Source organism: Anopheles funestus, chromosome 2RL (genome assembly GCF_943734845.2).
Source record: "Anopheles funestus chromosome 2RL, idAnoFuneDA-416_04, whole genome shotgun sequence".
Lineage (NCBI taxonomy): Eukaryota > Metazoa > Arthropoda > Insecta > Diptera > Culicidae > Anopheles > Anopheles funestus.
In genome coordinates this window covers 99,219,582-99,247,414 of record NC_064598.1, presented here as the reverse complement: position 1 = coordinate 99,247,414, position 27,833 = coordinate 99,219,582, and the positions used below count along the sequence as shown (strand labels likewise).

Sequence of the window (27,833 nt, the reverse complement as noted above, 5' to 3'; positions counted from 1 at the left end):
TGCCACCCTGTACAATTAAAATCGTAATTTTAAAAAAATGTCTCCAAACGGTCCTTTTGCGGATACGACAATTGTTTAACCGACAATTGTTTAACCAAAAGTAACACAAAAAACGGTTCGTTATCTCTTGCCGATAAGCCCTTAAGAAGCAATTGTACGTATAATGCGGGTTGACATTTTTACTAGCGCTTTTCTTATCTACCAGTAAGCGCAATCACGGCTCTGTTATCTAAGCTGCCGGGATTTGTATGCACTTGCTACCGTGTCTTATCTCAACAACCCAATTGAAACGATTTGCTTGGCAAACAAAACCATTAAATAATAATAATAATATCACTCCATGGCGATGCCAAGCTAAAAATCTATCCTAAGTCCAAAAAATGTTTAAAATAAGAAACCAAAACATAGTTTCATCACACCAAACTTATCAACACGTGATCGATCACGAACGAACGAAACGCGATAGTTGTTATTATTTTTTTTTGGTTTTGTTTTGTTTTGTTTCACCTTTTTTGGGAAACTTTCCGTGCTCGGGTTGGTTTCAAAATTCGCAATTCGCCGTTCACCGCTCTTTAATTACGGACGATGGAGGGCTACTACATCTCTCGCGCGCGCAAGGTGGCGCACGAAACAGGCAACACGACTCGCTTGGACGCCAAGCTGCCGAACCGCGAACCGCGGGGTGGAAAATGGTGGGAAAAATGGAATTTTCCTTTTTTTTTGGGAGATGAGTTAAAGCTTTGGTGTTTGATCAAGAGCCGGAGGGGGAGAGGGTGGGTGAGGGTGTCTTAATTGGGGTTGTGATGTGGAAAATGGTATGGTTTAAATGTTCTCATCCACTTTCCATTTTCGGTCCGATCTTCCCATGGGTTTTTATTTTGTAAATTAAAAAAAAATATACTACCTCAAGAGGAGATATGTTGGAGAAGACGTTTATTACTCAAAAGTGGACAAATTTTTTTTTCACTAACACTATCAATAAATAATCTAAAATACAAATTTATTGAGAGAGTTTGTTCTATAAAATCATGCTCCAAATTTTGTGTAAATTTGAGAGTATTTTATAAATAAAAAAATATAATTTTTTCAGCACAATTAAATACTTTAAAATCAAAACTTTCCATTGTAAAGAGTCTTTAGAATGATCTGAATCTGTGGAGGTATTAGATGTAGGTGTGATTCACCAGTTTCCCTTACAGATAGGGCCGGTATCACATTCGGACCACTGTTGGTGGTAGTTTTAGTAGGACCCTTAGTAGTTGGGACCTTCGTTGTTGTGATGCTCGCATACAGATCAAGTTGATCGTCTCGGAAACATTGGTACAGTGTCCGATAGGCAGCCGTACATTTGCTCAGCTTGTGTCGTCTTTGTGCCGCAATACACTCACTCGCACGTTCACGAAATACAGTCTCATCGGCACAGGAGTCACACTGGATGTACAACCGTTCTACATTCGGTCCATGCTGATCGGTGTACAGTCCCGTCTTCAATCCAACGCACCGTACAAAACATTGCGTTTCGGGATCATCCGGAAAGTGTCCATCTTGGTACTGGTCCAACCTGTGCGGTGAGAGTCCAAACATATCCAAACAATCCTGCTGGATCTGCTTCATCTCGAGTGCCGTCTTGGGTATGTAACGGTCGTCCTTCTTCAGATATCCGTACTGCTGGTGATAGCACAGAAACGAACGATGTGCTCGTTCACAAACATCCGTCACGCTAGGTTCCAACGCATCCAGACAGATACGGGTACGGTTCTGATAGCAATGATCTTCCGGTGCCGGTTGATAGTACTGACGAATCGTTGCTTCCCTTATTCCTGTAGTATCATTCCAAAAGCGCAACAGAACACCCATACATCGCACCAAACACATACTATCGCGGTCGGCTGGGTAGAGAAGGAGCTTGTATTCCTTCTCCAGCCGAATCGAGGGTATTCCAAGCTGTATGGCACATTCCTGAAGAGCTTCGTCAAAGGTTGTGACGGTACAATTCGGAGTAGGATTCGCTTCAACGTTCGACATTACACATGCCAACCACATCAACCCAATTAGACCGATGGTACGTTTAGTGCACATTTTAGTACAGGTTTTGTTCCTTCACTTGTTCGATGTCTCCGTTCCGATCCGACAACCCCATTATATATACGATCGTCTAACGTCCGCCCTTATGGATGAAGATCACGTTCATGCATCTTGTATGACCTTCCCGGTGTTTTTGGAGAGGGGTGGGTGTTTGAAGAGGTCACGAACGTTATCCAAACCCGGGTAACCTAGCACGCCGGGTCGGTTAATTCCCGTGAACCACGTGAACGTGATCAATTCGTGTCCGAGACGTGTTAGTCCGTCCGTATGAAACCCGGTCACGTAGCGCGCGACCCGTGTATCACAAATTACCCATTTGGAAAGCGTCATTTGTAAATGATTGGCCATCCGAATCGGGTTGATTTTAAGATAGCTGGAAGAGAAATGTAAGTAAAATGGAAACATAAACAGGTTTTATTTACTTTTTATTTACCGGAATGGAGAGTGCACTTCTTCGGCATCAAATGCGGATGCAATTGCTGCATGCACTTTCTCTCTCTCCCTACGAATAGAGGGGTGAAATGGTTTTAAAAACTAAAAACAGACAAAATTTTGGAGATACGACTGTTTTTGGTGAATGTATTGCTATCAGTTGTAATAGTGTGCATTAACAGTTCGTGTAAGCTTTAGGCATTTAGATTACCTTTGTGGGGAGAACCACCTTTCGATTAATGCGTTAGCTGATTTTTGTTGGAAGATATTAAATTAACGGTGCATAAAGTGTGTAGTGTGTGAGTTTTAAAGAACTTAAGGGAAAACTGTGGCAAAAAGCAGAACTAGAAGAAACTGAACTGATGCTACTTCCCTTCTGGAGCAACCCTGGGAAATAGAAAAAATGCTGAAAGATAGGAATTATGTTGCGAGATTAACAGTTTCCCACCTGTCGATGGTGTGTGCGTCCGCGGGTACGATTACTTTTAATGGAAGAACCATTTTACGGGACTACCTTTTATCTTCTTCACTTAGGGAAGATAAATCTAGGCATTTGGGTTTTGTGCTGTGGTGCCTTCTGCCCTATTTTACGACCTCACTACTCAAATTGTTTCCGAACACAGCTACAGATTGTGGAGACTTGCTTCGGTGTAGTTTAAGATTATCGTTTGTTACGTTTCTTGCTGATAACCTTTTACGTACCGATTATCGCACCAACTTTGAACCAGAGATACTCTTTTTTTGTGTGTTTCTCTGTGGTGTTTCTACCTATTTGTTGTGCAAATTAATGTTAACAAATCAACGTCCGCTTGTCCGGTTGAGTACCGGAACCGGGTGAACCAGGCGTTGTATAATATTAAACTTTCTGCCATAAATTGTTTCCAGTTCGAATGCCACGCGCGCGCGTATGTGATCGTGGGATGGGAATTTTAAGCTACCGCTTGATCGAGCTTGTGGCATCAGACTGCAAAAGGTCCTCCTGTTTCAAGTCATTTAAATGCGCTTGGTAGTATGGTGGCGATCACGAAACCACACACAACCCCCCGAAGCTAACAGTGTCCGTGAGATTTGATGGTGCGTTGATAATTTGCATAATTTGTGTGCCGCACAAGGAGGTTTGGTACTGTTCGTTTGTTACCCCGGGAAATCATATTTTGTTTTGTTGTTTTATTAAAAAATATCTTGGCAACGAGGTTTTTTTTTGGGGATATTTTCTTCTTTCTTTAGTTTTTGCGTGGGCAGCCTCATCTCGGCCTTTCCGTGTCCCTTTTGCTGTTGTGTAGTACTACAGGGTAAACAGTTGATTTAATTTAAGGTTAGACACGTATTTTATTGGAACGCTGCCAGTTCGCTGCTAGCTCTTTTCCTTTTTTTCTACTATGGCCTTGTGACCACGTGGTTCATAAAGGCACAGCTAAAGGAGTAGCGAATGTCTAGTGTTGAAGATTAAGATTTGAATTATATTGAATTTCTCAGGAGTTGTTGGACGACATCTGTGGACTAACTTAGTCCTAGATCTCTGGTTCTAGTGGCATAATTTGCTGTACTTAATGAAAAATGACTGAAATGAAATGACTCTCAGAAGTTATATTTGTGTGACTTCTGTGAAGAAGAGAAAACATCTTACAATAATAGGTTTATTTATTAGATAGCTTTAGAGCTTTTCCTAATCCGATATCATAAATTCAGAAAAAAACCTGATTTACAACCCTTTATATAACCATGGACTACATAAGTAATTATTTATCGCTTCATATATGCTTTTCTTCTGGACCAGCTCAGCATGAAGTTAGTTATTGAAGTAGGTGTACAAGTTAGACAACAAGGTTCCAATCTTGAGACGATATCCATTTACAGCTTCGATTGCACAAATGCCCTTTTTCAACAACAAAAAACCCACTTCTCGTACGTGATCTGCCTGTTAGGAACACTCAGCCAGTCTACTCGAATGCACTACTTCGAAACCTAATCAAACCATGCGTCCATATCGTCAGTAGCTCCCAGAGACTGCCCTCAACAGTACTTGCCGGCCTCTTGTGTGTGCGCACGCTACTGGATCATGTAATCGTGTGTCTCTAGTGCAACCAAAAGGGCCACCAGATACCTACGAGTTATCCATTGTATGTGGATATCTCTCTCTCTTTCACACACACAAGCGCTTTCTCTCTTTCTCTTTAGATCCATACTCTTCGACATCAGCAAACCAAACTGGTAGAAAGTAAACCAGTTGATTACGCATGATCTGAGCATGGAGGGAACTTGAGATTTAAACGAGGGATTTACCAAGATAAATAAGCATCTCGAACTGATCTCGGGGCTTATTTGTTTTGGGATTTTAATATCTTTTTGATGAGAATGAGTTCTCAGGGGAAGATCATGTGTGTGGTGTGATTCATGCAGTACTTGATGCGGGATTTCCCAATGCTTCCATCGATTGGAATGAGGTCGCAAATGACGTCTATGCTAAAGTTGCTAAAGTGCTTATTGAATTAATACACACTCCAGGAGAAACAGTCTTGTCTCACACGACTCGACGTGGTGTAGTTAAAATAAAATAAGTTATAGAGTAATTAACGTTTTGCTTAGAATTTATTTCTCAAACTTTTCAAAAGCAATCCTACTCCATCACGCCCACAATCGTAAGTTACTATAGATGATGAATTGACTTACATTGTGGCCAACCGTTGACGGAACAGTAAGAAATCGAGCAAGGTCATCCAGTTCCAGTTCGCCTACCTACCGCATTGCAGCACTCCACCAGCTCTCAGTAACGCTCAACCAGCCATCATCAGCTATAGACTTCAATGATCTTGCGAACCTGAAAGTTGTGCTCAGTGTGTTTAGCTTTAATGCGGCACCCCTGTTGCGTTTAGTTTTGAATAGTTTTCATTTTCTGAGCGTGTGTCTGCCGAGGCTTTGGGAGGCGAGGGCACGCCATGTTTGCATATGGATTTCAAATATTTTACGCTTCGCCCCCTATGCCTTTTAAGCGCGTGAGTGTGGGAGAGTGTGAATATAGGGAAACTACGTGGTCGGTGGTTTCGGGATGCGTGTGTAATGCGGACCAGCGGAAGTGAATGGTGGAAGTAATTTCTTATCAATTGTGTGCTTCCGCTTGACGAAGATCGGACGAGAGACGGTACGGAGTTTCGAGTCAAGAATAGAGCGTTCGTTCTTAAGCAATCGTAATGGTCGTTTGTTGGGAGATTTTGTTTTTTTTTTGTTTGGGAGGTAGGCGTGTGCCAAGTTTCACACTTTACGCAACCAAAAACCAACCCCGCCAAGTGCTCTCGCTAGCTGTGTGTGTGTGTTTGCGTGTATATTGAAAACGTAAAGGAAAGTGGAATTCGTTTCGAGATGGCCTCAATTTAGCTGCAATTGGGCAGAGCAGTGAATGAGTGAGGACCGAATGGTGGCGCTCATTCTTGTCCGAAATTGGCCCGCACTTTTCCACCGGCCTGTTCGGAATCGGAATGAGGGGGAATTAATTGTTCGAAATGCCAACATAATTGGCCCCATCGCTTTACAGTTGACCTAAGCCATGTCCTAAGTGTCGATCTTCGCGTTTGCTTCTCGCGATCGCATCCGATATCGGACCACGGGTGGCTTGTGTAATAGCCACTGGGAAAGGGAGAAAGAGAGATAAAGATAGAGAGAGAGAGAAATATCTTCAACCAAACCATTGAAAGATTAAAATTGCATTGAAAATAAAAGAAACATTGATTGGCGTGTTGCGCACGCACTCTGTTCGGGGGCGCGCGCGCGCACGTGTTGAAATCCACCGTTGTTGTACGGTAGGGGTACGTACATTTTTATTGCAGAAAACCAAAAAAACTAAAAAAGAAGCAAGCAAGAAAACAACGAAACGAAATCAGGCCATGGGAAGAAAACGGAAAAATCAGCGACCGCGTGCGTAGCCCCCTGCGCAACGCGGAAAAGCGGTAGCGTTGTGTTGTATCGTTTTTGAGATGTATTCGGATCGGTTTTTCACCGCGTTGATGCTTTCTTCTTCCGCAAAAAAAACCGATTGGATGGGTTAGAAAAATTGAACGTTGCTTTAAATTTAACGGGACTGATTTTTGCGGATTTTTAGCTCTTTTCCTTCCTCAACGCCTAGGATCCGCATTTCCTCCCCCCAGAAAAACGAGTTAAACTTTCCCACTGTAGCAAGAAACCCCAGCAAAAGCAAGCCGCCAATTTTGCACACTTTCCTGCATGGTCATTTATTCCCTAAGTCTAAGCGTGGAGCAACAGCAGCCTGCCGGAGCAGTTTTTCCACCCGAAATAGGAATGAAGGGATCCTAATGCTTAGTTTGGTAGCTTTTAAAAGCATAAGATTGAACCAAACCGTTGAGGGTGAGAAAAGATTTTATGCCGCTACAAATCGCACCGAGAGAGAGGTCATCCTGGGCCAAGGGGGGGAATTCGGTGGGTGGCAAATGGTGCAGCACTTTAGGGTTTGGCGGAAATTTGACCTCAAAATGAGGCGGTTCGGGTTTTCGGTGGTTCCGTAGTAGGAATTTGCATTTTATTTCTGTTCGGAACTTGGGCGCACATGCCCGCAGTAGACTAAGAGGAAGGAGAAAGGCTTAAGCGATTGGACAATAAAATGGTAAAAGGATTTGCATTTGCAGAGGGGGAGCGATTTTTGAAGGTGAACCCCAAGATGCGTGTCGAAAACCGATGACCTTCATTTATTATTACTCCGGCTGTGACTTTTGCTTCGATCGATTTATGATGAGACGAACCCAGACGAAGGCCAACGTCATCTCGCGTGAGTAATTATGTACGTGTTTGTGTAGAAATTAATGAAATTGTGGCTTGAAAAAAAAGAGAAACGTTGCTAGCTTAAGAAAATGAGTAAAAGAGCATCAAGCTATTAGGTTTTACTAAGATACTATTTGTACTTAAAATATGTATTTTTTGAAAACGAAATTAATTGCGTTTCCGACATCTGTGGAGGTCAGAATATGTATTCAAAGAATGTTCCTTGGCACATTGGCAAGTTCCAGTCATTTTTTTACTACAATTTATTAGAGTAAAACATATTTTCGATTACATAAACAGATGCCTATTTATCATAGGTCTAAACAGATATTAATTTCAGCCCTTCGTACTCCTCCCCCAACCGCTTCAAGAGTGGAGACTCGTACTCTTCATATCTAATATGCAATATCCGTCTGCGGAGTGCTGAGCCGTCATGCCAATTTCTCTTCACTCGCAATGAATCTAATACAGTTCGCAGAGGGTCTAATTTAATGCGTCACACGATTGGACGATTTTTAACAAGATGGTAATACACAACAAGTCATGGTCTCTTCACTCGCCGGACGAGTATGCTGCTGCTTCACGTCGAGGGGTTTCGTTGGGGTATCATTAAAAAATGAATATCTTAACCACACGTAACGAGATCGAAACGAAGCGAGAAAGAGGGAAGAACGTTGGGACCAATGATAAGCACACTTTGGCTTTGCTCTTCATTACACGAGCGACGGATTTTTTGTTTTATTTTTTATTTTGTTTTTGTTTTTTTTTTGAAAATGTTGTGTACCGTAGCGCATAAATGTGCATTTAGTGGTTAGGTTAATAAACTCTGTTATGCTTCACAGCGCACGTGTATGGTGGACGCGAGTTCATTTTTTGGGCCCAATTAGCCCCCACTAATTATTGTGCATTTTTGGAATGCTTTTCATGCTTACGACGAGATTTAAACTGACTTTGTTTTTAAATGTATGGAATGTGCTTTTAAGTGGAAGAACGATGATACCCCAGTCACAAAAAAGTCTCGCACCCGTGGAATGTGTGTTGTACCATCAACCGGAAATGCCAGAAACGAGCCTTCGAATGAGTCAACGTCGAAATCAACTGATGAGAGAATGGGATGAAATCGACCAAACGAAGGAACCGTGCATAAATCGATGCTTTCTGCTTGGAGTACGAAATTTTATTTCCACTTCTTTAGATCCACAGTTTTATTATTTTACCTCCCAATCCATCCATCACGGAAAAGGTCATCAGCTCAGTAAAGGTGCGTGTGTACTTATGAGTGAGTCACGGTGGAAAGTTTTCCGTCCATGAAAAATGATTCTCATCAATTACTGGGAGAATTTTCTCGATAGCTGAAAGCACACCACCCTGGGGGGGGGGCCCTGTTGCTTTTTCCGTGGGCAGTGGCAGAAAACGCAACACGCGGGAAACAATTTTTCCAACCGCAACCAAAACGTCTAGCAAAAAAAAAACGAAAAATAAATCATGATTGCCAATCACATCGCGTTTCCAGGTCGTCAATTAGTGTCGGGAGTTAAGGGCTGGAAAATGAATTCATCCATTTCAGTGGCCAGTGATCCGAAACCGGGAACCGAACGAGCAGTCGCTATCGTGTCAGAGCTGTCAGAGAGCGCTCAATCGCTTACCGTCACTACCGGGATTGACTTTTAAATGTCAAAATACCCGCGATTGCGTGTGGGTGTCCCCGTCCCGGCGGTGCGGGTTACTTCATATTTTTAATCCCGCACAAAATAATCAAGGTCATCGGGTTGTGGGTGGTGGTTTATTTTGTTGCACCAGTGAATAAATAGAATTAGGCGTTTGAAAATGAAAAAAAGTATATATGCCATCATCACCAACACATTTTGACAGTTAGGTAGTATTTGATGAGAAAAATAGCATCGAAAAGTGTTCGAACCGATCCGGCGTGGTACGGTGTTCAGTTATTTTTGGTATGTACAGAGAAGCAGTTCCCCCCCCAAAGTACGTGTGTAAATATTTGATTGGTACAATAAAATCATCCCACCGAAAATGGGGATTTTGAAAAACAAAGTTTGAGCTTTTCTTCTGCATTCGGCAAACTGTTGCTGGGTTGCTCTGGCACATCATAAGCACCTCATCAACATAATTTCCTTCGCTATTTCGATGCTCTGGCGCACCTTGAAACGCGTTTTTTTTTCACGGTGGTTGACGATTTATTTTTTTTTCTTTTTCACTTTCGGTTTCTTTCTCTTTTTTCCTTTTCCTTTCTGCCCCAAGTTTGCACAATTCAAATAATTTAATTCTACACCGATGGGTGCGCGCGTGCCTTTCGGAAATAGGGAGCTTTGGGTTTGAGTTTGTTGTTGTTTTTCTTTTTTGTTTTGTTAAATACATTTTCCATCGCTGGTGAGAAAGAGAGATGGAAAAAAACATCACGGGTAGCCATCCGTCCGTGACACGATGGCATCTTGGTCACGATTTTTCGCTCATCTCGACTGCTCTGGGTGCAGTTTTTGTCTGTGTTTTTGTGCTGCACATCTCACCTCTCTCTCTCTCTCTGCCCTTCATCACCGTCAAGCCGCGAAGGTCATTCCGATGGGAGAAAAAAAATGGAAAATAATCCTCACACAGTGAGACAGAAAATGGGGCCAGAATTGAGGAGGGAGGGTTTTAATTATGATTCTCATCGGTTCGGTGTTGTGGGGTGGAAAAAGAAAAGCTTCCGAAAGGGACAACGACATCCTGCTAAAGGTTAACTATTTAATGTTGGGACACTTGGTTTTTTTCTGTTTTTTTATGTACACTTAACAGCTGCTTTTCGTATGGTTTATGTGGATTTAATTGACACCGGAGATCGAGCGGAGTGGAATACGGGGTTTAAAAAAGTTGATGTTCATAATTTGGCCTGCAGCCAAACAGTTTTGAAATCCAGCAGTTTCGATCGAGGGTATGTTTCTGTGTGCTGGTTTTTTGTGATAAGGAAACATTTTATTTTAAAGTGCAATTTTTTATAGAAATTGTCTAGTTCATATGTATGTAGTTTTATATCCTAATGAGTACATTAATTTGAATCCAAATGTAGAGCAATTTTACTCGAAATAGTCAGTAAAAACTCTTGGCCTTTTTTCCCATACAACTCATGATCTTTGGGGCGGCCCGGTGGTGCATGTGATAAACGCCGCCGGTCCACACGGTAGGACCGGGTTCAAATCCCATCCGGACCGTCCGCCCGCTTAGCTTGGACTGACTATCCTGCTACGTGGTAAAATAAGTCTTGATACGGCCAGGCCGTTCTAACCGAGCAAAAAAAAAACTCATGATCCAGGTAAGATTTGAACCCATGCCACATGTGTTGAAGACAAGTGCGTTATGGGATTAATCGGCTCGTTAGCTCACTATAATATGTCGGACACTGCATTCAAAAATCTGGGTCAAAGAGAAACTCGCGTGGTTATTCGATCGCGTCTCTGCGTTATTTAACATCAATCGCGGACGAAAAGCAATGCCAAAGATCGTTCTGCTAGTGACTAAAGACGAGATCAAATGCCACTTGATTCAATGCTCCCTGTTGGCTTCAAACGGTATCAAACATTCCTTGAGCTTTTAACGTTTCATTTGATGGTTGCCAAAAACACGACACAAAACAAAACTCCACTGTGATTCCGTACGACAGGAAAATGGGGAGCAAAAAACCAGATCAAAACATGCTTCCTGTGGCAGCACGCTTCACTGTGACAATTTTCTTCCGGTGGGACGTTGATGTTGATTTTGTTCTGGTTCATTTTTTTTTCTTTTTTGTGCTTAACATGGGGTATACAAAATCTGTATTGCCCTTATGGTTTTTACCTTTTCACCGAAGGAAAACCTACCTCATATTTCCTGGAGTTTTTTTGTTTGTTATTTTATCATTTGCAAACGAAATAAAATTTTATCAAAGAAAACTTAACAAAAATGCCAAAAAAATAGCTGTACTTTGTGAAGTCAAAATCTAAACAAAAAAACCCACAAAAATGCGCTGTAGTGTAAGATCAAACGGAAGTTTAGTGATTTTTTGGCTTCTGGTTGTTGTCCCGACCATAGAAAACGGAACAAAACCGTTTGTCATGCTGCTGGGAGTGTGGGTGTGTGCTTGCCAAAAAAGCGGTTCGAAAATACCTTTTGCTTTCGCACTTTTTCGCTTTTTGAAGGTGGTTCTGATTGAACGTTTCTGATAGGAAAGGGAGGAAACGTTCTTTGCAGTTTTTCATGAATATTGGCAACTTTCGTTAGCCTTTTTAGCATTTTTCCTCAATGTTTGTTGAAGCTTCTAGTAGATTTTTAAAAATCCTTCCAAGAGAGAGAGAGACAAAGAGGTGAGAATATGTTTAAAATCGATCGATTCAAAGCTGCAAACTTTAGAATGGTGCAGTGCTTATGCTCCCACGGGCTTAGAAATGGCCACTACCGGATGCTGGAAATAGTTGGCTTCCCGTAGCAATTCTTCCCGCACCATTTTGCTAGAGCAGATCAAATCCACTTGGATTGAGCTTTGTTTTACTTTTTTTTGTTTTTGCTTTAAAGTGCATCCATTCGATCTCCAGTAGGAAAGATAGTTAGTGGTGAGAAAAAAAAGGAAAGAAAACATTCCCTTTTGTTTAACCACACCCGGTCAACCCCCCAAAAAAGCGTAGACTGTTTGTGCAGTCAGCATCGTACACAGCAGCTTTACGCATACGGATATCACGTGAAGCATGTCGCAACTAGGCCAACTAGTAGTATTGGTGTGCTGCCCTCGGGGGTGTGTTAGACCGGTCGCACATAAAATATGGCCAATGTTGTGTTGTTGGGCCAATGTGCGCGCCTGCATACACTTCCACTCCTTTTCCCGCAGCCTTTCCCACCCCCCCCTTGTAGCTTGAAAGCATAACTATGCGGCGCGCTATGCGGAAATCACAACCACATTCCCTCTGTCCACATTCCCCACCCCCCTGTCTCCATCCCAAGTGGCAATCAAAACACTATCGGTGGTGCGCAATAGCGGGTTTCCTTTCACTCGACCGTTTGTTTCTTTTTTAAACTCGATTTTCAGTTCACGTGTGTCGCTTTTTAGGTGGAGACCACCACTCGCTACCTGCTACCTTCGATGGGTCACCATATCTGCAGATCGCCATCACTCACGCTATCGCACCCGCAATAATGCTTGCGCATACAGGGTGGCTGTCCTCCAAACAAACACATGCTCATGTGCCGCGGTCAGTAGACACACCAACGTGCACCGTCTGGCAAAGTAGAGTTTTGTTGTCGGCTGGCTGGCTCTCCAATGGGGGTGGGGGGTTGGTAAAACACTACCCAAACCCGGATCAGTGGGAAACCGAAATTTGGCACCATGTGTGTGTGTGTGTGTTCTAACGAAGAAGTATTGAATGAAGGCGTTTTGTGGATGTCTTTTTTTGAAACATTTGGAAAAAAAAGTATTTTTGGTGCAACATCACCATCTGGTTGTGGAGTACTAACCGACACATTTCGTCGTCTCTGCAAAGTATATTTTGAAGTGCTTGACCATTACTCTTTTTTCCAAATGGACCGCACGTGTGTATCCAAAAAAAAAACCCACAAAGGAAGAAGGAAATCTTCTCTCTCTTTTTTTTGGGCGAAGAGTTGTGGGAATTCATTTCAGCATCCTTGCCTCCTTCGTCCCCAGCACACTGGAGCTATATCATCTTTCTGTTCTTTTACTTTTTTTTTGCCTTTAGAGTGCCTTTTGGCGCTTCATTCTTCCGGTTTTGCTTTATGTGCTTTGATGTACTTTCGTGCAGCAGCAGCATGAAACACTAGCAAAACCAACAATTCTGTGAACGCAAACATTTTATCTTTCTTTTAGTGCTGTTGCGGGTGTGATGGTATGTTTTATAGGGTGCATTTTTGCCTTTTTTTTGGGGGGGTTGGTGGTGATGTAGTACATGTGCTGCTTGTGCTTCTGGGTGGTTTGGTGGGACTGGTGACGATGAATGAATGGTAATCGTATCGGTCTGCGGAAATGCGGAAATGTTTCAATGTTGCAGAACGATCGATTATGCAGAACCTTGGGAATTAAATACGAAAAAAAACCCAAAGAGCGAAAGAGATCTTTTCATGATAGAAATAAAACGACGGTTTTGTGTATGGGTGTTTCTACGCACGAAGAAATTAATTTTTGTGATTCAAATTTATTGAGGTTTTCTTCAGAAACTGGATGGATGAAAAGGGTAATATAACATTCACAAGAATAATATGTTGAAATATTTCACGTTTACCAGCGAGATTCGAACCTTCGAGTTCCGCGTTGCAAACCCCGAATGCTGACTAGTGAGCTAAAAGATCTCGTTTAGGGTGAAGCGTTAGAAATGAATCTGATTCGGAATATTTCCACGTTCTGCATGTGCTAAACTTAACCATCAAATGAAACTGTTTAAATTATTTTATTCAATTCGTCTCATTCCACTTCGCTTTGTGAACGAAGGAAATCATCATTGAAAAAGACTCGCATTGTGGTGGTTCTCATGCTGCTTCACGAACTGCATCGCCCAAATCCACTTGACCGTCTCAGTCCCATTTTAAGAGCGGAACTAAAACATTGCAAACTAAACTACAATAAAAAGAAGAAGAAGGGAAAAACAACACAAAAAGCCAATAGTCCACCGGACCCACCGGAATGTCAATTGTCAATTCGAAACTAATCGTTGCTGACATCTGCTCTCGCTGGTGGGAAACACTTTAATGCCAGGAAGATTGCAAACCGTTTAATTCCTTTTAGTTCGGATTTTTATAAGCATTCCCCGCCTTACATACACCGAACCGCTTACCGATGTTGCGAAATCTGTTTTAGTGCACAAAAAAAAAGAAAACAAAAAGCTAAAAAAGGTCGACGGAAACGAATCGGCTCAGAAGGAATGGGTTCCGAGCGTAAGCTTTTTTGCTTCCCAATTTTCCCATCCTCAGTTCCGCGTGTGGGAGTTGGGCCGTGTTGGCACTAACCGTCAAATTGATGTCTCCCATGTTGTGACCACCAGTGTACCCATCACCAGTTTTAACGTTTGCTAATCGTCATTAAGCAAATGTCGGGTTGCCTTTTGCTTCCCTTTCCTTGGGTTCGCGTTTTATTTTGTGCATTCTGTCTGAATTGCACGACGACTGTAAGCGGTCGGAGAATTTTCCCCCATTTAGCAATTTCCTTTTATCTGTTACCGTTTATTCGTCGGGTTTTTGCCACCATCATCTAATCTAAAGAAAGGGAATCAAGTAGAAGCAACGAGTGAATAAAGTTCGATAGAGAATTGTTTTCTAATCGAATTCCGATGATTTAACGAAAAATTATACAGGAAACCGATTGCCGGTTCGTTTGCCGCTTAACGTCAGTTTTCCACCGAATGCAGGGTGCAGATTGTCTCAGTTTTTTTTGCCGCATCATTCAAAGCCCTGCAGCTCTCGGCCTTCTGTGTTTTGCCGTTCGTTTGATAATCTTACGGTTTTGACCGAAAACTCACTGCTCGCGTGATGTATCGTCATCGTTTGCTAGTAGCAAACGGGTGGCTTTTATTCGATCTTCAGCTGAGAAGCAACTCCGTGTATTTTTTTCGCTATTGCGCGCGAAATATTTAATCGACAAAGAAGAACAGCATCGCCCTCGGGCGCATCTCTTGCGGTCGATGATGCATCTTGCATGAGCAAAAGCTTCCGTTGCATAATGCACACCAACACGCTTTACATTCCGGCAAATGTTGGTGGCTGGGAAGGTGGAAAGGTGGAAAACAAAGTGGGAAATATCATCCGCTTCGTGAAACAATTGCCACACGCGAGGAAGATCCGTCGAAAGACGACGATGAACGGAACGACGTCTGGTTTGAAAGTCTCGACGTCTACCGAGGGGGGAGACAAGATTCCGCCATGCTAAAAGATAGCAGTGAAAGCAGCAACAACAGAACACTGTTTGTGGAAAAAAGCACCCTTCGAATATGCTTTTCATTCCCCGTTGATTTTCCCTTCCACCCGACGAGGCCATTAAAGTCAAACTTCGACGAGGCGCTTCGCGAGTGCATCATCTCGAGTGCATTATGCGCAAGCCTTCCATGGTATATTGTGGTACACTGGTGCACTTGTGCATAGCCTTTCCGAGCTTATTTACCATCTTCATAATAGAAGAATCCATCAGCAGAAGAGGAAGAAAGGCAAAGGGCTTTTGGGGTGGAAAATTTTCGATCGTTATTTTATCGTCTTTCACGAGCTTCCGATTAACTCGTTTGCTTAGTATGTAACAACATTCAGCCGCTCGTTATCACGTGATTTGTGTTTGCCGAGGTAGCGTTAAAGGGGGCTGTACGATTGCATAGGGTTTGTTTGTTGATTTATCCAAAGTTTAGGTGGAGTTTTCCTTTTCATTTCGCTTCGCGTTAAAAAATGAAGCCCGATAAGAAAAACGGTTCTCACTCGACTGTTCTGCATCTTTGTAACTTTTTTTCCCCGTCTCTTTGTGGTGTTTTTGATAGTCGCTGAGCGTTGGTACGTGCCATTATGTAGTACGAAACTTTCAACCATTCACAAGCACCATCTGATTAAAGTTCTCATTTCGAAATGAAAACTTTTCCCAATTAAAGTTGATGCACAAATTTCTCCATTTGCTTTCCCGGATGAGTACCACCGTCTCCTGATGGGTTTTCCTTCGTTTTTTTTTTTGGTGCTACTTCCTGTGGACACAACGCATTATGTCCAGCAGAATAGAGGACTCGCTTTTCTATCTTTGCCTTCCTTCCACTATAAAGAAGGACACTCCAGTTTATTCAGCAATGAATCCGAACCGTTTGCGGAGTTACGGTATGATGGAAAATGGAGGAAAATGTGGAACAAAATGAAGGACTTTACCTATAGGTGCTTGTGAGCAAATGACAACAGCACTAGCCACTGGTACTTTGGTTAGGAAGCGAATGAGTTGGATGTACGAATTTGGAGCAGTCGGAAAATGGACCGAAATTCTGAAAGAAAATAGAGCCAAACCAACACTACAACCAGGTATACAACCACGATGGATCTTTTGCACGAATTGAGCCTTTTCATTCGTTTGTGTTTCACGTGGCATTGAGTAGCCTGCCTTTTCACTTCAGAAAAGTGTTGAGTTTTCCCGCACCACATCCCTCCCCCTTGTCACCAAAACCCTTGCTTGAGTCGTAAGAGTTAATACTTTTCTTCCCTACTCACAACCTTTACACAGTACGTTAGATCGCTTTTTCCTGGAAAAAACGTTGAAAATCAGCCTGATTTCGAATCTTCCGTCTGCCGGCAACTCTTTTTCCGGTATATCTTCGTACTCCGTGCTGGTGGGTTTTTTTTCTGCGATCCTTTTCCTTAACACAAACCAAAAAGGAAAAGTGTGTGTGTGTGTTCCGGAAGTTTTTCCCCGGCAATGCTTCAAATGGTGCTTGCTCTGCTGGCGAGAAGAAAAACCCCCGGTCAAAAGAAAACATGCTCAACGTTTTCATTAAGTGTTTATTCTCAACTTTTCTCACCGTTTATTGTTTTATGCTTTTGCTGCTACTTTTTTGTTTGACGCAAAAGTAGCAAAAGCAAAGTGGGTGGTGGCAAAAGTACGATTATTGTTGCTTGTACAGAGAAATTACTTACTTTAATCGATTGTTGAAAGGAAGCAGCGCAACGAATGTTTGTTCAATTGCAGGTGTACCGGTGCGAGTTTTAATCCTTTCAGGTGCTTAGCAGTGTGGAACATTTTATTTTTCTAGTTTGCTGTAAAAAAGGGTAAACAAGCAGTGAAAATGTGTCATCTAGCTGTGCTGGGAACTAATGTCAATAAAAATGTATATGGAGACTCTAGAGGTCGTTTGGACAACTTGGAACCTGCCTAGGAAACTACGAAAATTCGAGCACCTAGATGTTGGCCTTTTGACTTGAATGCCTTTGAAGCTTTATGTCGATTCACCTTCAGCACTAAATGCCGTCGCATAGCGCGCAGAGCCTTGTGTGGTAGGTCACCCGTGCCGAGCGATAAGCGAACAGTGGCACAAAACCTTCCAGAAGGTGTGGTGTACGATCGTATATATAAAAATAAATAAATGTTGCGCCATAATGGTTCTAGTTTTATCGATACTGTGTTAGCATTTTAGGAGCCCTAGACATCTCTTCACAATTTTCCTTCTCGTGGCTGACTCTGCACTTAGCGCACAACTTGCAGGCCGCTTGGTACAGACTATGATGGAATGAAGGAAAAAAAACAACTTATTCTCCCGAATCACTTGGCAGGTCACTTAAGCGATGAATGCGAAATTCAAAAATTTATGGCACATCATGACTCGGTGGAAAAAAAATGTTTTTAATCGCACACGCAGCAACAAAGCATCGAGGCATAACGAAATGATGCTAACAAAAGTGTTCCGCTTTTTTTTGTTAAGTTCCTTTGCAATTTCAAGTAGCTACGCAGTTACGCGATCTCGCGACAATATTCGTTTCAACTCCCGGCACGATAAAAGCTAGAAAATGTGACTGCAGCAAAACTATGCAGAATGGAAAAGCCAGAGGAAGGGTGCGGAATTTAGCGAAGAATGTCAATTTACGCAGCGCGTGTGTGTGCTGTATGTGAAAAAGTTCCACGTGTCATAAGGATACGCGAGCTTCGTGTATGCTTAAATAGGGAGTGATATGGTATGATATTTTTCTTTCGGAATGTACTGAGCGTGCTCGGCCCCTCCGGAATGCCATGCCCGTGAAAGTATTGTGGGACAACATAAAAGGGGAAATAAAAATATTTGTCAAAATTGTGATGAAAGTTTGGTACGGTAGAACGACTGTCGTTCGTATGGGAGCTCTGGGTCGGGGGGAGGCTAAGTTAATCCAGCAGCTGATGCTCGCTTTCCGAGAATAATGTTCTTTTTGCTATTTTATTACGCAATTGTGAAGTTTTTTTGTTGTTGCTATATTTCAATAAATTGCACAATCTTACAATGAGAATTAATTGTTAGAATAGTAAAGCTGTGAACAGTATAATGATATTTTTATATTATCCAATTAGTATATCAAGAAGAAGAGAGAAGCATTTTGTCAGACGATGTTACAAGAACTCAATTCTATTTCTAACCGCATCTGTCTGCTGTCAGGATAAGTAAGAGCATTACAGCGGAACGCCGATTATCCGTGCTCATCGGTACTCAGCCCTTGCCGGATAAACGAATACCACGGATAATAGGCACAACTCTTTTCATTGATAAATATTAGTGTTTAGTGTGTAATGAGTGGATTTTTTTTTCTAAAGCTAAATGTTAGTTTTCTTATTTCCACTTTGCAAAGTAAATCTGTTCTCTTGTTTTCGATTTTGATCAAATTATATCATTCCCTATTGCACCTTTTATTTCTTCCCATCATCGGTTTTGTATTTCATATGTCAATCCTCCTTCTGAACTGTCATTTCCGAGCTGTATGTATTGGAACAGCCGGATAAAAGGTACCTGGATAATCGGCGCTCCACTGTACTTATTTTCTTATGGAAATCACAGGTAAGAATACCAGATTATATAACAATTGTGGCAGATGATATCAGAAATTCAGTGCTTCGTTTTCTGAGCAAATAATATCCGATTTTTTATTGGATTTAGGTTAAATTGGTTTTTATATTACCCGAGTATTTCTACCAAAAAAAAACTCATAAAAATAAATGGGAATACTTTCTCAGAATATCGCCCCTGAACCAATATAAATCGATATTATTGAGAAAGTTGTTTGTATATCTTTCGACGAATCATTACGAGGTTTTCCCACTCCGGTACCAATACTCCCGGTGGAAATGCAAATCCTTCGTTTTGCTCTTAACATATCAGTATCAATCATTTCGCGTCAGTCGCGAGAATATTTCCCCTTAATGGAAGTGGAGATACATTGTCGTGGTTCACGGATTGGACGCGGTATCAGAATAATTTATGTTCATTTCCTGCCGCCAGACACGGTAATGATCGTTTGCCGGCCGGATAATCAGCGTTATATTACTTCTCGCACTTGTTAGCTTCTGGGTGTTTGGTTCGTTTGGTCGCGAGCGGTCTGATAAATGACACACCAGATAGAAAATGTTGCACACGAGCGATATTGAATATCGGGAACACGGTGTACGGGCAGCGAGATGCAGTGGCTACTGGAGCCGGAGGAATGAATGCACAAGCATCAGCCAGTGCAAGTCGTGTGTCGCTCTGGGGCATCTTAATGCTACTGCCATTAGTAAGAATGGTGGATGTTGTTGCCTTAGCTTTTTTTTTGTTTTAGTTCTCTTCCTTAAGCCAGCTCTTTCGGTCGTAAATTGTAAAGTTTAAGCAGCCAAATCAGATCTGGTTTTTGGAAGGAAGCTGTTGCATACTGTTGCTGGCATCGTGGCGTAAAAAGCAGTTTTTTTCAAAAGTCTTTAACTGGAAGGAAAGAAGCATTCTACAGAGCATCCAGGAACCGTATCGAGTCTGCTACTGATACGATATTAATGTGCATGTTCAGAAAATTAAATCTTCGTGCAGACTGGTGAAAGAGCGCCCGAGACACGCCGGCGTTTCGCCTGTGCACATAATGCTTTGGACGGGTAGCAATTTCGCTTAACAACATTTGAGCTCCGCTGTCAAGCTCAATCTAAACCGTGTCGGTCCGCCGCGGAACGCACCACGCACAGGGATAAAACAGTTTCAGTTTCATATCCACAAAGCCCTCACCATTCGCTCGTATAAAGGTCGTGTTGGTTTGGAGACGTGGAACGTTCGGGTTCGCGGTTTCATCACCATTGTTAGTGATACAGTGACGGCCGTGTGACGTACGGCAGTGTTTGGCCGGCAACTGGAGTGCATCTTCATTAGCCCGTTGCCGGCTTTCGAAACACTCCAATGCAATCCCGGCGAATCGGAGCAGAAGAAGAATTGCATCCTTTATAGCAGACACCGGTAGCAGACGCCTACCAGACGATAAAGGCAAAGCGATCCCTGCATTGGCGTATTGAGGATATTAAATTAAATTAAATTAAATTGAATTACAAAATGAGCCGATATAAATAAGGGGTATCTCGTTGGTGAAAGAGGCTTGGCCAAGCGGTGGCCCAGGGTATAATGTGCTCGTTGAAGACGGGAAACAAGAGAAGAATAAATAGGAAACGAAAGCGACAGCAGGAATGGTGCGCAACAAGATGCGTCCCGAACGGAGGCCGTGATGTGGGGGTTTGCCTCCTTGAAGACCGTGCCGGCATCTTCACCGTGGACAATGGTGCACTCAGAAGAAGATGGGCGATCATGTAGCATCTCTTGAAAAGCGGTGGGAAAATTGTCATCCATCCGGCGTTGGCTAGAAAATTGCTCCGGCCACCGCCGCACGTAGCAGCGTCGGACGTTTCACTTAATCGCAGAGTGCAATTGAATTCCTGTGCCGCGTGCATGGTGGCTGTGTACGCGGGTCTTCAGCAATGTTGATTGTTTCCTAGGAAATAGAACGGCAGCGGCCCGGGCACATGCTGAAAAACTATAATTTCAAGCTCACACCCCCTTTTGTTCGACGTTTTTCTCGTCGTCTAGCGCCGTTTTCCTTCGGTGGCCATAAACACGAGAAACGGGAGCATCGATGTGCCTCCACCTACAGACAGGTTATTTGTTGTGTGTGTGTGTTGCTGAAACGTTCCTTACGCCCAAGCTAAGCCAAGGCAAGAGGAAGAGGTTTCATCCCTTTTTTTTCAATCCCCTTTTCTTTTGCTCTTACTTGCTGCATCGCACAATCCTTCGCTAATGGACCCTTCCTTTGGTTCGTGTGGATGGCGTCGCGCATCCTTGCAATAAATATTTTGATTTGCTATTAAAATTCCGCGGTAAACAGAGTGCCGACAATTACCTAATACACACACACACGGCAATGTAATCCCGCCCGGTAGGAATTGGTTTCCTGAGTGATTGTGACGGGGAGCAGGCAACAACGAGGAAAAGTGATAGTTATGATCCGGTTCATTGGTGTTGTGGTTTCTTTCTTCGTTTATGAGAGTATTATAGTGTGGGATGTATTTTTTTGTTTTGTTCAAACCTACCTTCCTCGTATCGATCGATTTACAATCCATCCAGGTTGATGAGGAAGTCCATTAAACGTCGACGAAGACCAGATAGGCAGACTGATGCTATCTTGTGAGCACAATCGATTTGCCTTCAGACGACCTTGCAAAAGGAGTTTATTTTTTTACTTTGTTTTTTTTTGTGTAAATTCTCTTTCTTAACATCTCAGGATGGAAGTAAGAATAAGTTATCTTGGTTTTTCTTTTTAATATCTGCACTTTTTCTAGTTGAGAATTATTGTTTTAGTTCACAAAACTGGCGCAAGATCTGTAACATAGTAATAAAACACATCTTCTCCACAATGTAGAAAATAATAGAAAGTCACCATTTTCCCTGATCGTAAAACAATTTTACAAATTGATACAACTTAGCACATCTTGCCTTGACTACCCAAAAAGGGGTCGTAAAAAAGTGGAAAGTCCGGTACAGGGAAGGAAACTCTTGACACAAAGCGTTTCTTTTTTAATATCAATCTAGTATGAAACGGTATCAAGTAGATTCCGGGAACGGCTTCAATAAACTTTCCTTCGTTAAAACAAAGCGAAAAAGAAAAAAAAAACGCATTTAAATTGTACTTTGTGTCGCCGTATTTCAGCAGAGTGCAGAGTTGCGTGCAAAAAGCAGTGTCTGCGCAACCTGTTTCTTCCAGCGCTGGTGCGGATTTGCTCGTGGCCGTAGTACCAAGTTTTTGGGGTGAAAATTACTACCGACACTTGACTGCGAAACTGCTGCACCTCTGCGGTGGGCCTTTCGCTTCCTCTCTCTCTCTCTTCTTCCTTCTTATAGCTGGCTGACCTTCCAGTGTTGTTGGACCAGCGTTATTTTCATTCTGCATGCTGCAATGCAGTGCCACCCGACAGCAATTGCATCGGTTAGAGGAAGTTAAGTTAGTCAGGGTATTTTTATTCGCATTGCGATGTACGATTTCATCTGAAAGTAGCACGTAGGGAAAACTAAACCGAATTGTTACATGGCGTGAAGAAACAGCAGCCGATTAAAGCGCGTGTAACGGCGCGGCTGTCGGATGCAATTGTGGTACACCGGAAAATTGAACGGAAAATAGTTGCGCAAGAAAATGTTAGCGCGACGTTACTAAACGCAATGGTTTCGTTTTGGACAGCTCGTTGTACAGTCACTATTGAGACAAGTTCGGGCTAGCTGGTATCTTTACGACTAAAATGTAGGCAACCTCCGTCGACAAGCCAATGGCTGTAATTAGCACGGAAATAATAGGACCATAGCTAAGCTCGCTTCCTTGGTAAAATGGATTGGCAGTGAAAATAATATTTAAAATGCCCACAACTCCTTTTAAGAGTTCCAACGGAATTCTTCCATTTGGCATGTTTTAGGGTTGATAACCCATCCCATCGCATAGGGAAACCGAGGATCGTAAAAGTAAAGGCAAGCTACGATGCAATAATACTTGATGGTTGCATTCGGAATTGTAACGTGAGGTGCAGTGCAGTACGACTAATGATGATGCAGCCCAGCTGTAAATACAGGATTTATTGTCGGGAAGGACACATGCCCGTGTTGCGTCTGCGTCTGGTACATAATTATGACGTTACATGGGGCATGTGAGTCAGTTCTGGAGGGTAGCAGGTAGCTTTAAGCGTAAGGCTATTCCCCTTCAATTAGACCATGCGGCAGTCGGGGGGGATGGTTTTGCTCCGAGGGTTAGGTAACGAGACGATGACTGTAACCAGATGCTTTTCGGAGTCCCGGATGTACCCTCAATGCAATGTCCAATGCAGTATGCAACAGGTGCGTGTTTGTATGCATATGGCGATACAAGCACGAAAACATCATGGAAGAAGCAGGCGTCAGTAATGAAGATGACGCCGATGACCTTTGTTTCAACGATTTCAACTGTGCTTTGCCTTCAAGATATGTTGTTGAAGGTTGTTGACCGTTATCCTGTTTATGTGAGCTGAGGAACACACCCCAAGAAGAAAAGATCCAGCAAGAAAGGTCGTCTAACTTTTCGATACAAAAATTCTTGATGGAACGTATCAATAGGTGAAGCTATCGATGCCATCTTTGTCCGGTGTCGATGAACGCGATCCATGCTATAAGAAATGGATATCATCTTCGGTCAGATTTAAAAGATTCCCTCTAAGCTCTAGTCCACGAGGAAAAGCTTTTTTGTTTTGTTTTTGCATGAGTCTCAATTTTTAATAGCTCTTTCTCATCTTCATTAGCTGATGTTTTATTTTTTTTCGGGTGTCTGTTCTGAAGAAAAGTTTCGCATCAATTCCCGTTCGTTAACGTCGTGCGTTGAACGATGTGAAGTTACTCCTTGTTCTAGTGCTGCCTGCCTGCCCTTTCGGTGTGTTCGTTTTGGATCTATTTCGCAAAATTAGTTTCGGCTTTTTCCCCCTTTTTGCATAAGCCGCCTCCGGGAGGCGTCAATGTCTTATCGATGCTTATAGTTCGAATGACGGCGATGGAGAGGAATGTGGATGGAGCGCAGCCACGCGAAGGTTAGGGTCGGATCTCGAGATCCTCACCATAGCATGACGCCGCAGTCACGTGGAACGCATTACATTTTTTGGGAGCATAGGAAAAGCACCAGAAAGAGAGATAGAGAGGGAGCGATAAAGAGAAAGAGAAAGGTGCTTCTTAGCTGGGCATTAGTGGCCGGTAGTAGTTCAGTTTGCGGTGTTCAACGGACTTCAAAATCCGATGCGGTGAGAGATAAATTAAGAACCACATAGAGCTCCTTCCAAGTTTTAACTTTTGGCGGTATGGTTTAAAAGCTGTTTTAGACCTCACGTTGTGTTTTTGAGGATGAATAATATAGACTTGCGGGTGGATAATTTAGTGGTGGTTGGGATCTTGGGAAAAACAGCGTGTGCAAAAGGAGATTCGGCAAAGTAGTGCGGTAACTGCGTATTGTTGGAAAAACGATGGATAGAAGGTTGGGCTCACGGGCACACTCTAGCTGAGGTATGAATGCAGAATCATTCGACAGGAAGCGATAAGCATCTGATCATCGTTTGAGTACGCTCTGCATTTGCGGGAGTGTGTTGGATCTTTTCGCGATGTTCTGCCGAGGTCAATGGCTTTGAGGCATGCGTAGAACTTAGCAGTATACGCAAGGATATCGACTGTTGGATATCACCAACGTTTTTTTCTTTCGGGTACATATCAACCCTCATATGAAGATGATCATAATTTGTTTTGCTTTATTGAATAGTTGATCCCTTCCACGCCTATTCGCAGCAGGAAATGTGCGTCCACTCGCAACAAGTGGAACAATTATTTCTCACATGTTCTTCGTGCCTGTTTCGGCGCAGCTCCATGTAAGGTCGTTGACTGTCGTCGCTTACTGGTTCCTGGGGCACATCAACCTGTGAAGATACAAGATAGAAGGGCATTTGGAAGTATTTGTGGTTTGGAGAAGAGAAAGAGAAAACTAAGCACCGTTCATCGAAGCTGTCAGAGATTCCACGGTTCCCGCAAAGTCATCGATAGAGCCGAGGTCGCTGACGAGGGTCTGCGAAGACATTGGAGAAAGAAAAAAAAAATTCAAGCGATTGTGTATTCTACGTTCCTTCCGTTGCTTTTTTCGGTTTCTCTTAACACAATCTTCAAGAAGCTCTAGTTTTTGTGTCCTCCTTCCGCTCACCAACGTTGTTCCCTTTCCAATGACCGTAGTCTTTCCACGCAGTAGGTTTGCGTCAACGCACCACTGCGCGCGACTAGGTTGCGTTCATTGACAAAAATCGATTAGCTTTTCCTCGCACAGGTTGTTGTTCTGAGGTCCGTCTCGGACCTTGAGCGTTGGTGATTTCGTTAAACGCAAGGAAATTAAGCTCTGTGCGGAGGGCCATTGCCACCATGTGTACAGCATGTTGTCTCTGAGGTCTTGGACTTTAGGTATCGATCGATGAGACCGTGTGAGCGGGGAGTTGAAGATGCGTTCTGGAGGAATCTTATGTTTGTATAAATAGAGTCGTAGTAGGGCGTGGTGGACATGTAAGATTCTTGTCGGACGGTTCCTAAGGAGTAACTTTGAGAACGTTCTGATCATTCACCCATATCAGGTGCGGCTTAATTTGATCTAGAATTACGGAATCAGTTGCTATTAGGTTGTAGCGGCATTGATTGGAGGAAGCAATTCTTAATTTCAATCAAGCGAGAGTCGCCGTGATGATGTCGGAGCAGCTAGCAATTTCCACCCCAAAAATAATTGACCATCAATTGGCTCCGGTAGCATGTTATTGGACGCTTGGGACCTTGATGCTCGGTGAGATGGGAATTGGAATTCCATACCATCTCTCCGGGACACTCTCCTCCCCCCATTTCCAGGGAGTGTCTATTGTGCGCAAGGCGATGTTCGTTCTTGTTAACTTTATAGATCAAATCGATTATCGACATATCGGCACACTGTCTCGCTCTGTGTGTCGTCCGCAACGAAAATAGACACGTCGAGTGCCTGATCGTGCCTGAGCTCGGAAAACTGGGCTCCCACACCAGCTGGTGATTGGACCGATCATCGTTACCGCGATGACCGTGTGCTGTTCGATGCGTTTCGTTGTTTGAATAGCTGTACTTTAATTGTTTGACCAGCGACAGGTTTCATCTGCGGGGCAGCGGTTCTATGTGTACACATTAACAACTAAACATGTTTTCTATTGATGACGTGCGAGTGAAACTAATGGTTTAACTTTTCTTTTTCTATCTCTCTTTCTCTGTGCTTTTCCTCCGTAGGTGAGTCTACAGGTGTATTGCGTACGAGAACGAAGCGGTAAAGCCGTTGCCGTTGGGTGAGAATTTCGACACTATGATGTAAAATCGACGGGTGGTAATATGATTGGAAAACGAACAGTGAGACTCGTAGAAGACCCCCACCTAGTTGGATGACAGATGTCGATAAATATTTCGTAAAACAAATGGTAAAAAAAGAAAACACGTAGGTGACAAATTATTGTACCAATTATTAGTTTGTTGCTGGGCGAAATAAATCATCTCGATAAAGTGCAGCTGATATAAATACAAAATATTACCAACCTTTGGAAGCGCCAGAATAAAATCCCCAAAGTAAGCACTTAAGGGCAAACATAATCGCGTAGAATAGCGACCAATGAAGCATTCCTTCTATGGTAGCATGGAAAAGACCTTAATTACCGACGACAGGGTCGGTTCAACGCGATCATTAAGCTTAGAGGCGCCAGGTGATGATGATTAGATGGCGTGCAGTTGGGTCGCGAACAGCACGCGACTTTGTACAGCTGGCCGCACCGGGAAAGCTGATAAAAATTTCCTGTTGTGCGGTTTGGTAAAAGGCGCAGCTGGCAGTGATGTTTTCCGGGAAACTGTTATTCTGACCAATGCACGCAAACGTGGAACATTTCGATCGTAAGGATCAAAGGAGCGCTATATATCGGTGCCATGAGGTCATACGTTTCCATTTTGGCCACGTTGTGTTTGAATCGATCGGGTTTACTGTTGTTTTTTCTGTGACCGATTGGGGCCTTTTGGATTGTTGCCTGGACGAAGAGAAATGGAAATTTAATTTGACACCCAGCTCAGCTAGGAGGTAAAGTAATTACGCAAACGTTTCTATTAGCCTTGTGCGATTTAATTTACTGATGTGTGTATTAAATTTCGTATGAAATTCATGTCAAGATTCATGAATATTCGACTGAAGTCTGACATGATTTTTCCAGCGGAAAACAATTATTATTTGTATAGTTAATTGCTGCGAACTCGGCACATGTTCTGGGAAAGATATCGAGTACATTCGATTAAGATTCGGCGAATAACTCAAGTACATGTCAAACGATAACATCTGTAGTGGGTGCCAGTATCAGTGATTTCGGAATTCGCGTAAACTCCGCTCCCGGAAGAAGCACACCAAACGGGCGGCGGGTGGAAAACCCCATTGGCACGCACAAAATGGAATCTTTGGAACCAGAGAATTGAAGGAGAAAAACACGGGTATTAATTTGTTCGCAAAAGATGACGATGTCCTAGACACGGCTAAACGCTGTGAACCGAAATTGAATAGAAGCTGCCAGATGCCTTTGAGATGGCACGCAGGGAGGGGTTGGTTGCTTGGAACTTTGAGAGATGTCTCCCTCTGTAATTGATACGCCTGTGAGAGCACTCACTTGCCTAAGCTTTTGACTCCCGTGACAAGTGAATAACCATGTTGCTTGACGCCACCGGGCTATCATGAAGTGACTTATTGTCGTACGATATACCACCAGGGTTCCTCTCCCAGATGCTTAACGTCACCAAGAATTTGCGCGTAACTCAAGACTTTGATGGATTCGGAGCGGAAGTTACCAGAGTTTGCGTTTAATGTTAGTTAGTACTGACAACGTCACGGGTGAATAGCTGATTAATGGAGCGTACGGATGGTTGGGGGTTGTAGCAGCAGTATGATTACTACTCCCTACCACTCATCGTTCCTGCTGACCGAGATTCTACCGTAAATCACCCTGACCATATGACGGCGAAGACACACGGTGTACGGTGGTGATGATGATG

The 27,833-nt window shown here is 43.0% G+C and overlaps 1 protein-coding gene across 1 annotated transcript; it reads right to left on the bottom strand.

Annotated features, from left to right (window-relative positions):
* Positions 1–16: 16 nt before the first annotated feature.
* LOC125763529 (general odorant-binding protein 45-like) lies at positions 17–4,052 on the bottom strand. The gene has a single exon (XM_049426805.1). The coding sequence runs from the start codon at positions 2,077–2,079 to the stop codon at positions 1,111–1,113; it is 969 nt and encodes a 322-aa protein (XP_049282762.1). The 5' UTR covers positions 2,080–4,052; the 3' UTR covers positions 17–1,110.
* Positions 4,053–27,833: the final 23,781 nt, after the last annotated feature.